Raw genomic sequence first — 12,074 nt, 5'->3', positions numbered from 1 at the left:
AATTCTTTTATTTTTCAGCATAGTAAAAGATAAGCTTACCAATTTATTTTACAAGGCTAGCAGAACCCTAATTTCAAAACCAAATAAATAAACGATTCTTGGAAATGGTCACTCATGAATAAGATCCAAAGTGCATTAAAGGCACACTATATCATGACATATTCTTAAAAATAAATTTTCATTTTACTTGAAAGGCAGAGAGAGAGGGACAGAGAGATTCTTCCATGAGCTGGTTCACGCCCCCAGATGCCTGCAATAGCTGCAGATGGGCCAGGTTAAAGCTGGGAGTCTAGAACCTAATCTGATCTTCTAAGTGCGTGACAGGGAACCAAGTACTTGAGCCAACATCTACTGCCTTCCAGCGTATGCACCAACAACAGGAAGCCAGATCAAAAGCGAAGGGACTCAAAACAGACCCTCTCACGTGGGATGCAGGATCTTACATGCTAAGCCAAATGTCCCTGCAACATATAGTATTTATGACAGAATGCAATGATGGCTCAGGGTTAGGCAATCTATTTAAAAAAAAAAAAAAAGCTTTTGCTGAATCCCTCTCTTATCCAACTAATTGATAAATGTTGTTTCATGCATACATCAAAACCTTACCAGTATTACATACATACAAGTATATGCCATGCATTGGATCCTGAGAACTCCATGATGAACAAGCTATGGTCCCTGCCTTTATGGAGCTGTTTAGAGAAAAGATACAGACAAGTAAAAATGGAATCATACATAATACAGCGTAAACCTACAGGAGTAATATCAGGAACTATGGGAACTAACCTAACTTTTAGAGCTCTGGAAAGGCTTTCTCAAGGAAGTAAACTTAAAAACTGAGCAGTGAAGGACAGTTCCTAAGATGACTGCAAAGGGGATGAAGGGACAAGAGAAGAGCAAAGGCAGATGCCATTGCACAGCATCATATTAGAATTTCACAGCGGCCAGTGCTGTGGCATGGCAGGTTAAGCTACCACCTGCATCCCATATGGGCACATTTGAGTCCCAGATACTCAATTTCTGATCCAGCTGCCAATGTGCCTGGGAGAGCAGATAACCCAAGTGCTTGAGCCTCTGCACCCACATGAGACCCGGAAGAAGTGCCTGGCTGCTGGCTTGGGTCTGGCGGATGCGACCATTTGGAGAATGAACCAGTGGATGGAAGATCTGTCTATATAACTCTTTCAAGTAAATTTTTTTGAAGAATTTTGTACTTGTGGTGACAATTTGACATAATGGTTGAAACACAATGGGTTACTGGCATTTTGCATAAAGAGTATCTGAGTTCAAGACCTGGCTATGCTCGATCCCAGCTTCTTGCTAATGAGAGGCAGCAACTGAGGGTTCAAGTGGTGAGATCTTTCTACCCTTGTAAGAGATCCAGATCGAATTACCAGCTCCCGGTTTTGGCCCAGCTCAGCCCTGGCTGAAGCAAATGGGAATTGTCTGTTTTTCAAACAAATAATTAGATTTTGTATTTAATCAAGCAAAAGAAGGTACTAAGCTTTAGTTCAGGTGATAGATTCACTTTTTCTGTTCTTTTTTTAAGATTTATTTATTTGGGCCGGCGCCGCGGCTCAGTAGGTTAATCCTCCACCTTGCGGCGCCGGCACACCGGGTTCTAGTCCTGGTTGGGACACCGGATTCTGTCCCGGTTGCCCCTCTTCCAGGCCAGCTCTCTGCTGTGGCCCGGGAGTGCAGTGGAGGATGGCCCAAGTGCTTGGGCCCTGCACCCCATGGGAGACCAGGATAAGTACCTGGCTCCTGCCATCGGATCGGTGCGGTGCGCCGGCTGCAGTGCGCCGGCCGCAGTGCGCTGGCCGCGGCGGCCATTGGAGGGTGAACCAACGGCAAAAGGAAGACCTTTCTGTCTGTCTCTCTCTCTCACTGTCCACTCTGCCTGTCAAAAAAAAAAAAAAAAAAAAAGATTTATTTGAAAGAGTTACAGAGAGAGAGAAGTCTTCCATCTGCTGGTTCACCCCCCCAATTGGCCGCAAAGGCTGGAGCTGAGCCAATCCGAAACCAGAAGCCAGGAACTTCTTCTGGGTCTCCCATGCAGGTGCAGGGGCCCAAGGATTTGGGCCAACTTCTACTGCTTTCCCAAGCCATAGCCGAGAGCTGCATCAGAAATGGAGCAGCTGGGACTTGAATTTATGCCCAAACGGGATGCCGGCACTGCAGGTGGCAGCTTTGCCTGCTATGCCATAGAGCCAGCCCCTACTTTCTCTGTTCTTACAGGGCATGAAATTAATCTGGGGAGATTATTAGTAGGAAAACATTAGAGTGCTAGTGAATCCCGTAGAGATAATTATCCACTCTAGAATGGCAGTAGGCATGGGGAAAGGGGGCATACACAACAAAACTAGAAAACAATGTAAAAAGCATTGGTGGATCACTGTATTGGGAAGGACGGAATCAAAGACATTGGGGTTCTGAACAGGTGTCATGTATAAACATGGTCAAATAAGCCTGGTAAATACTAGGTTAACTATAAAGAGATTACTTTACTGTAGTACTAATAGAAGCATTTATACTGTTTTCCAAACTCATTACTGAATCCATACTTTGCAGAACATCTTCCAAGATTAATTTTCCATGGAGCACTGCGGGAGGAACTGTTTCTGCTCTTGTAGCTCCCAACAGTTAAGTGAGTAGTTTCATCAACTATATTCAATTTTTCAAGGTTGTCTTGTTCTATCCTATTACATAGTACATGTATCTAGCTTGGTTACTTTCAACTGAGTGAAGCTGACATGAAAAAGGTTCACTGGAATGCAACAAACTCCCTGAGAAAGCCATGAAGAAAGACCACTGAATCAGGACACCCTGTGAACCCACATGGCAGGATCTGGCCCACATGTAAGTTACAATCAAGCAATCTCAATCTTTGCTAATGCATACAAATCCATGGAGTAAGTTCTCACACAGAGAAGATACCTGAAAATGAAGGCTCACTGGAAATAGATACTATAAAACTGCTTAAGCAAATCAAAGTTTAAATCTTAACTGTATATGGAGTAATTAAATAGCTCCATTTACCTAGACACAGAAAAACTGAATAAATTTAGAAACAAAAAATCTGAGTGTTACAGAAACTCTTAGAAATCAGAGACAATAAGTTAATCTATAGTGCTCCAAACTATAATCCATAGGTCACTAAAAGTGTGATTCTAAAACATCAGGTGCAGTATACACAAAAGACATGTATCAGAATGCTGCAAGTAAAAGAACTGACATTCTTAACACCAAGCAATCACTGAGTAAAAGTACATTGTGGCCTCACTGTATGCAATGTTTCAAAAGTTTGTGATGCCAAAAAAAAAAAAAAAAAAAGACAGTTTTGGTTTTGTTTTGTTTTTAATACATTAAAAAGCAACATAGTACAAATGTAGTGGCATTAAAAAGGATCCAAATTTTTAAAAGAATTTTTATAAACAATTCTGTAATAAAAGGGCAACTACATTTTGATACATAAAAGTTTTGTCAAACAAGATTTAAAAAATTTAAAATCAGCAAAGTGTTTAAATTCTTTCCAATGTTCAAGAAAGAAAAAAAAAGCAAACTGTACAATCTCCGTAACACAATGTGTCCTTATATGCACATCCTGGATACTCTGAAAATGTTAAAATTTTTAGAATATGAGGCAGCACTTCAACTCTTCATGGATGCTTCCTCCAGTAAGTATACTTTCAAACACTTTACTATTTTATCTGACTATGCATTGACATGTTTTTCTTCCTGAAAAAATGGATCTATATTAACACTGTTACCTTTTAATGTAAAAATATATGAGATATTCAACTTCCTGAGTGACTTCAGCCATACATCAAACATGATTTATTGAATAAATTCCAAACTTCAGAATGACAGAGCATGTATAGATTTATACTTATGTGTTCAAACAGGGTAAAACTAAAAAAGCACATCACAGAATTTAGTTGAATTCTTTAAGTTACGCAATATGATTTATCCCCAAAGTTAACCATTGAGTTTCATCAAATAAAATGTTAATGAGTCACTGAAATGTTGTGTTTTCTAGTTTATTACCAAAATACAGATAGCCATTTCAGACTATCAATTTGCATATTTTCTATTATACACACCAAAATCTGATTCACTAACAAGAAATTTCTTGCAATACAAAAGGATAACAGATAATTAAAATATTTGCTTTATAATTCAAACAATCTATATAATCCACCCTTCCTAAACTGTCTAAAGAGATGTGGCACTTTCCTTTGCTTAAAACCCTGAGGTGAAAGGTTATTAATGTAATAAAAGTAGAACCACAATCTTCCTTTCTGTATTAAACTGTAGCTATCAGCTTTAAAAAAATTTATAAAGAAAGGTGGCAACTTGTAAAGCTGCTCTGTACAATTTCTAAACAAAATATTTCCAGATCAACTTAGTCAAAAGTGCCTAAAATGACCCTATAAAACATCGTCCTTTTAACACCTGTCAGTGCCGAGACGAACGCCATTTTCCATCTCTACTACTGTCTCTCCTGTTATCATAGTCATGGCTCCAGCCATCATGGTTCCTGTCTTCATAGAAGAAATCATCGCGGCTGCCTCTGTAGTGGCGGTCAGACCCGTGATCAGAGTGCCGCTGCTCACGGCTGTAATGTCTGTCTGCCAGGTAGGGGTGAGAATTCTGCCTGCCTTTACGCTGCGACGACGGGGTATCCTGGCGCCACTGGGAGCTTGACGACGGGATAAAAGCATGATTATGGGACTGAACTGATGGCGAGAATCCTGACTGATCCACATGTGGAGAACCAAATTTCCCACCATATGACATCTGTCTCAAAACACTGTTCATCTGAGGGAAAACAAAGAGAAGGAAATGTTAACTGCAAATATTTCAAGGCATCAAAGCCAATACTCACATGTGGTCCAGTTAACTAAACAGATAAGAATAAGCAAAATCACTCTTGTCTGGAGGAATCCTAAGTTAAACAGAACAGAACAATACAACAGTGTAATTCATCCCAATGTAGGAATACAAGGTAATGGTGCATAAATACTACACCTGGCTCCATCAAAGATAAAATTTAGAAGGGCAGAAGTCATACAAAATGATTATAATGCTAATCACTGGGTAATAAACATATAAAGGAATAGGCATTCAATGAAGATGAAACATTATCTGAATATTAAAAGGAATATTTTAAGGAAAAAATGATCTGAATATTTATAGAAGGAATATTTTAAGGAAAATATTTCAAAGGGAATATAGAACCAGGAAAGGAAACTGCACAAATAAAATTTATAAGGAAACATAGAATGGCTGAAAGCAAGCAAGTACTTCAGGCTGAGACAGATTATAACCTTAAAGCACTCACCAACACAAGGTCAGCTTAGAAAGGTTTAATGGAATCAGATGATGGGAATGCCTAAGAGAAAGCTGACCTATCTTATAAGAAATGGGAAGTTAAAACAGAGCTATTATATTAACTTGGAAATGGTGTGCAGGGTGGGCTAGTTAGGGAGGAACAGAGACATTGATAACTGACTAGGCCAGTGGTTCCCAAAATCAACCTGTGGATAGATGTTTTGCACACTTGTAAAACACAAAAGTCTGGGAACCACAAACCAACGTCATGATTTGGGGGAAGAAATGAATGAAAGTACTGCAAACCAAACAAACAAAAATGGACAAAAAGACAAGGTGAATGAGTAAACAATGGAATAATAAAAGCTAAGATTTTAAGCCTAATTTCATGGTAATTTTTTTTTAATGCAAAGTTTAAGAAAGGACTGGTCTAGACACTTACGCATATTAAAATATTAAAGGGGGTGATAACAAGTCACTCAGGATAGGCAGCAAGAACAGCAGACAGAATCTCCAGTATTTGCAATACATAAATCCAAATACAAATGTAAAATGTAATTCTATTTCTACTTATCTTCGGTTACTAGGTATATGTCAGTCTAAGGAAGACTAAAATAGGTGATCAATATACAAAGATCTAATCTTTGCTAACCTTAACAAAAATCTGATAAGTTGTTAATTTAGGAATTTACAAATTTATACTTCTGAGGAAGTTAATTTTAAAAAAGTCACGTGATCTAACCTGAATATTTTAACTAAGTATGATTTTTTTTTTAGAACTCAAGTTGAAAAAAAGTCAGCCTACCACTGCTTGTCTCTGATAATTTTCTGGAGACGAGAAAGACCTCTGGATCATCTGTGCTGATGGAGCCACATTATCCACTGTCCTTTCGTATCTGCTATAAATAAAACCAACATACAATCATTCATTCAGTAAATATTTATTGAACACCAATCATGAGCAGGACACTGTTCTCAAAGGGGAGAATGAATAAGACAGAAATGGTATCTGCTCTCATGGAGTTAGAATACAGACAAAAGGACTTTTTCCCCCACAATTTTAAATCCTATAACATATGACAGGGGTTCTATTTTAGGTTGGCTGGTCAGGGACAGCCTTTCCAGAAAGGAGACACCAAGTGAGTGCTGAATAACAAGATTATTTGTAGGCAAAACATTCTCAAGTAAGGGAAGAGCTAGCAGAGAAGTATGCAAACCTCTGTACCAAATTTAGTTTTTATAAACAAAGTTTTATTGGACCCACGCTCTTTTATTTTTATATTATCTGTGGCTACTTTGTTGCTACAGTGGTAGAAATGGAGTGTATGGCCTGGAAGTCTGAAACATTAACGATTTGATCCTTCATTTAAAAGAAAAATCTGTCAATCTATGAGCTAGCACAAAGGCCTAGTCTAAGAAAAATGAAAAGGATATGCTAAACTAGATATAAAGGAGGAAAGAAACAATAAAGAAAGGATAAAATCTAGATTTCTAGCTCGGGCAATTTGGTGGGCATTTACCGAGGCAGGGAAAAGGATCAGGATTTAAGAGGGTTAGGAATTGGGGACGGCACCGTGGCGCAGGTTAATCCTTCGCCTACGGCGCCAGCATTCCATATGGGCACAGGTTCTAGTCCCAGCTGCTCCTCTTCCAATCCAGCTCTCTGCTATGGCCTGGGATAGCAGTAGAAGATGGACAAGTCCTTGGGCCCCTGGATCCACATGGAAGACCTGGAAGAAACTCCTGGCACCAGCGCAGCTTCAGCCATTGCGGCCATTTGGGGAGTGAACCAACGGAAGGAAGACCTTTCTCTCTGTCTCTCCCTCTAACTGTCTGCAACTCTACCTCTCAAATAAATACAAAAATCTTAAAAAAAAAAAAAAAAAGAGGGTAAGGTATTATAGTTCTAGAACATACATTTGATATTAATTTTAAGTGCCTTATTCCTCACTCCTTAAAGAGGTAACTTCTGTATAGAAAAATGCACTCTACCCGGCGCCGCGGCTCACTAGGCTAATCCTCCGCCTTGCGGCGCCAGCACACCGGGTTCTAGTCCCGGTCGGGGCGCCGGATTCTGTCCCGGTTGCCCCTCTTCCAGGCCAGCCCTCTGCTGTGGCCAGGGAGTACAGTGGAGGATGGCCCAGGTGCTTGGGCCCTGCACCCCATGGGAGACCAGGAAAAGCACCTGGCTCCTGGCTCCTGCCATCGGATCGGCGCGGTGCGCCGGCAGCAGCGCGCCGGCCGCGGCGGCCATTGGAGGGTGAACCAACAGCAAAGGAAGACCTTTCTCTCTGTCTCTCTCTCTCACTGTCCACTCTGCCTGTCAAAAAAAATAAAAAAAGAAAAAAAAAGAAAAAGAAAAATGCACTCTAAACTTTTAAAAGTAAATAATAATAACAAGAAGAAAATAAGAAAAAAAGGGATTATTTTAATATTTTTTAAAAAATTTCCTTGAAATCAACTGATTAACCTTAAGTTTAGATTTTTTAATTTTTAATTTTCTTAAATTAGGTTTTATATCTATATGCTAAGGGAGAGAAAACATCATTCAGTGACATGTTAAAAGTATAAAAATATAAACACTCTACCATTTGACTAACACTATTTATTTGTGCATTTTCCCCCATAAAATTCAAAGGGGAGGGAGAACTTTTACCCCTTTTACCAAGCATACATTTGAAAATTCAAGAACAGTGATTGGAGATGCTTTAAATTCCAACTGTACCAAAAAAATATTTAAACAGCACTCATTAATTTCAGTTGGTAAGAAAGGATATGGGGAAGGTAGCATTCTTGTATTTTTTCCATGGCTGTCAGCTTACAATTCCACTTTTCCATATCTCATTTCTTAACATCCATCCAATTCTCTCAGCTCATGACACCACACAGTCCAAACCACCAATCTCACCCCAATAGCTTCTTTGCTACACTTACCACAAATAGCAATACCTTACTAGCAAGAGCTTCCTAATTGGTTCTTCCATTTTCACTATGGTCCCTCCAGCCCATTCACCCATTATCTACAGCCTCTATATATAATACTGGTAACAACTACTTTCCATTTCCATTCCTCACAGTCTTGGTACACTGGCTCCTTTCAGTTCCCCATCCATCTATAATACATCTCTCTGTCAAAACTTTCTCAAGTCACCCTTTTACTCTCTCCCTGGAGAACTTAGTGTTGTAAACAGATAAATGCATATCTTCATCTAGATTTTAAGCTCCACTAGGCAGGATATGGTAACAGCTGGTCTCAATCATGCTGTATGGGTTTGAATCCCAGTCCATTGCTTATAAGCAGTTCAAATTTGGGTAAGTTAACCTCCATTCCCCATTTTCTTCACATACAAGGTACAGATAAATAATTGCTACCCCTTAGGATTGCCGAGAGGAACAAATGAGATCATATACGCAAAGAACAAGTATTTGTTAACTATTTCTTGAATGAAGCCCACGACTGATTTAATAGCTCTAAGGAAGGAAAAACTGTCCCTGATAAAATAACAGTCTCCCCAAAGCAAATAAAATCACTTAAGTAAGTAAACACAGTAACTTTTCGGACCCTGTGTAGCTGCAGGGATGTTGAAGAACATGAGTTTTTTTCCTTACAAACCACAGGACAAGAGAAGTAAGACATGCAGACGATCACACAACTGGTAGAGGCTTACCTGAAATTCAGTTCTATGAACTCAGTGCAGTCCACTGCTTACTAATCAGTACTTTTAAACTGCAAGTAACAACTAATTAATGGTCTTAATATTAATTTGGGGGGCCGGCACTGTGGCACAGCGGGTTAAAGCCCTGGCCTGAGGCACCGGAATCCCATATGGGCGCTGGTTCTAGTCCCAGCTGCTCCTCTTCTGATCCAGTTCTCTGGTATGGCCTGGGAAATCAGCGGAAGATGGCCCGAGTCCTTGGGCCCCTGTACCCACGTGGGAGACCCAGAAGAAGCTCCTGGATCCTGGCTTTGGATAGGCTCAGCTCCAGCCATTACAGCCATCTGGGGAGTGAACCAGCAGATGGAAGACCTTTCTCTCTGTCTTTACTTCTTTCTGTAACTCTTTCAAATAAATAAAAGAAATCTTTAAAAAAAAATATTAATTTGAAGTAAAATAGAAAACAGTGAGCTGGGAACAGTAAAGAGAAGGGAAGTTTTAAGAAATCTCCGTCCTTAATGTGTTGTACTACGAGAATTAACGGTAAAACTAGTCTTCAAATGGTACTTTATACTTAACGGTAAAACTAGTACTCAAACAGTATTTTACACTTCATGTGTCTGTGTGGGTGCAATCTGTTGAAATCTTTACTTAGTATATACTAAATTGATCTTTTGTATATAAAGATAATTAAAAATGAATCTTAATGAAGAATGGGATGGGAGAGGGAGTAGGAGATGGGATGCTTTGCATGTGGAAAGGTGGTTATGGTGGAGAAAAACCACTATAAACCAAAAGTTGTACTTTCAAAATTTATATTTATTAAATAAAAGTTTTCTAAAAATAATTTTTTAAAATTTAAAAAAAATTAAAAAAAAATTTTGTTTCAACTATAGCCATGTTATATATAGGGATATGTTTTTACAAGTGACCATAAACATAGATGTATGTATCTATTCTAAGAGGACACAGCTATATATATATGTGTGGGGGGGTGTGTGTGTGTCTGTGTATTTTAAAAGGACAATGTATCCATTATATATATAGTCTTCTTGGAAGAATACAAAAGTAACAATAATCCAACATGGCAACAGAGCAGAACTGAAGTCCCCACATAAAGAAGGAAGCTACTCACTCATGCATTTGAAGTCATAACTTTATGAAATTCTTGATAAATGATTTTAAGCATCAGTGAGAAATATTACCTGCTAGGAGAAGTGGAGGTAGGGCTTGAATTTCCAACATGATGCTGGGGATATGACAAACTGACATCCTGTGAGGCATGACTACTTCCTAAAATGAAACAATTTGAAAAACTCTTCTTGGGAGAACATTTAATTTGAACTTCTGTCTCCCCCACCCCAAATCACTCCAAAAAGATACACAATCTAAATGATATCTCAAATGGTTATGAACTGCTTTACAGCTTCATCAGACTGAAATATTTAAGTATACAATACCAGATATGCACAACATAGTGTTCCAAACATGACACTATCCAGCATATAAATAATCAATACCGCCTCTCCGTTTTAAGACTGGATACAACGAAAGTTTCATCTTCACATGATCGAGAATCAAAATTTGTAAAAATTAATGGCAAAGCAGCCAGGAAAAGTATTTTCAGAAAATAATCCTCACTCCCTTTTCAAATTCAAGTCTCTTTAACAAAGTTTGTGTTTTTTCACCAATCCAAAATAAATTTTAAACTCAATCATCACTGAATAGTTACCTGATCTAAATTGAATTTTGATGGGCCTTCCAAAAAGTTTGATGCCATTAAGTAGATTCATTGCATAAGGAACAGACACCTCATGTTTGAAATTTACAAATGCGAACTGCTTTGGTTTACCATCCTTATCTTTTGGAATTTTCACCTTTATTACTGGCCCAGCCTATAAACAAAAAAGTTATTAAAATTTAAACAAGACAATTTCAGGAATATACTCAAATTTTACAAACAAAAGAGACTGCAAAGTCTAAAAGCCACAGAAATGTAATCAAGAACTTCAGAAATCGATCCATGCGGACTTCCATTTTAGTTAGTGTAAAAAATCCTACTTATGACTGAGAATTCGACTAACTTAATTGAGGAACTGGAAAAGCAATCAGTAAATTTAGTCTTCCCAGCACTATGTGCCTTTTTAACAAGGTGACCAACAGCCATCACTTTATCACCATGGAAACGAATGCTTCCCAAAAGCAAGATTAATCAAACAGCACTAGTTATAGGGGGCCAGGCCTGGGGGGAACGGGACACTTAGAATTTTCCGCATGTCTTTAAACACAAACACTACTATGTATCGGAGTCTATTTTAAACGCTGCAACATTATCATCAACTTAAGTGACAATAGATGGTGACAAAGAAACGGAAATGCAACTTCACAGTCGGAGGAACCGAAGACAAACGACCTTACAGGGAAGATGAGAGGGACAGGAAAAGGAGAAGGCACCGGTCAACGAAGATCCCACACGTTAAGCCCCTAGGACCCCTGAGTCTCTCCCACGGGAATGCTTGACGGACGGTCCCTCCACTACCTGGAGTCGTCACTGTGGCCCTGAATTAACCAAGGCGACACCCAGTGCACACCTCGTTCCTAAGCGCGCCCCCACTCTAAACGGCCCACCTGTCCCGCGCCCAGCAGGGGTGGAGCGGCGCCCGCCATTGGATCGGGCCCTACCCGAGCCGGGAAATGGAAAGCAAACAGGGCGCTTACCTGGTGGAAAAGCTCAAACAGGAGCTCCTCTGTCACTTTAGTTTCAAGGTTGCCCACAAACAGAGTGCGATCCGCTTCCGCGGCCGCTGCCCCCATTTCAGCGTCGCCCCCTCCCAGCCCAGGCCGAAGGGTCCGGCCGACGCCCCCACTGCGCAATCTCGGAAGTCCTACGTTACGCGACGCGCTTCCTGACGTCACGGACGTACGCGCCCGTTACGCTCGCCCTGCGTGGGCGATTGCGCATGCTCGCTAGGAGGCGGCTCGTTCGCTGCCTTAGGTATGGCTTCTAGAGGAGTTCGTGTGTCGTTCTGTGACGGGCTGGATTAGTCTGTCGGGTTGCGAAGGGCCTGCGAAAGACGTAACTCA

At 40.0% G+C, this 12,074-nt stretch overlaps 1 protein-coding gene across 2 annotated transcripts; it reads right to left on the bottom strand.

The window, feature by feature from the left end:
- Nucleotides 1-3,338: 3,338 nt before the first annotated feature.
- Nucleotides 3,339-11,905, bottom strand: RBM7 (RNA binding motif protein 7). 2 transcript variants are annotated; one of them, XM_002708420.5, is made up of 5 exons: nt 11,709-11,905; nt 10,723-10,885; nt 10,196-10,283; nt 6,140-6,230; nt 3,339-4,821 (listed from the first exon to the last, which is right to left on the bottom strand). In XM_002708420.5, exons 1-5 carry the CDS (start codon nt 11,802-11,804, stop codon nt 4,459-4,461), a joined length of 801 nt encoding a protein of 266 aa, XP_002708466.1. In that variant the 5' UTR covers nt 11,805-11,905; the 3' UTR covers nt 3,339-4,458. The 2 variants fall into 2 exon arrangements, with proteins under 2 accessions (XP_002708466.1, XP_008259350.1); XM_008261128.4 differs by having other exon boundaries at nt 6,140-6,233; nt 11,709-11,883.
- Nucleotides 11,906-12,074: the final 169 nt, after the last annotated feature.

This window comes from Oryctolagus cuniculus, chromosome 1 (assembly GCF_964237555.1).
Source record: "Oryctolagus cuniculus chromosome 1, mOryCun1.1, whole genome shotgun sequence".
In the NCBI taxonomy this organism is placed as follows: Eukaryota; Metazoa; Chordata; class Mammalia; order Lagomorpha; family Leporidae; genus Oryctolagus; species Oryctolagus cuniculus.
Note: the sequence above shows the minus strand (reverse complement) of the source record. Positions and strands in the feature narration are given on the sequence as shown.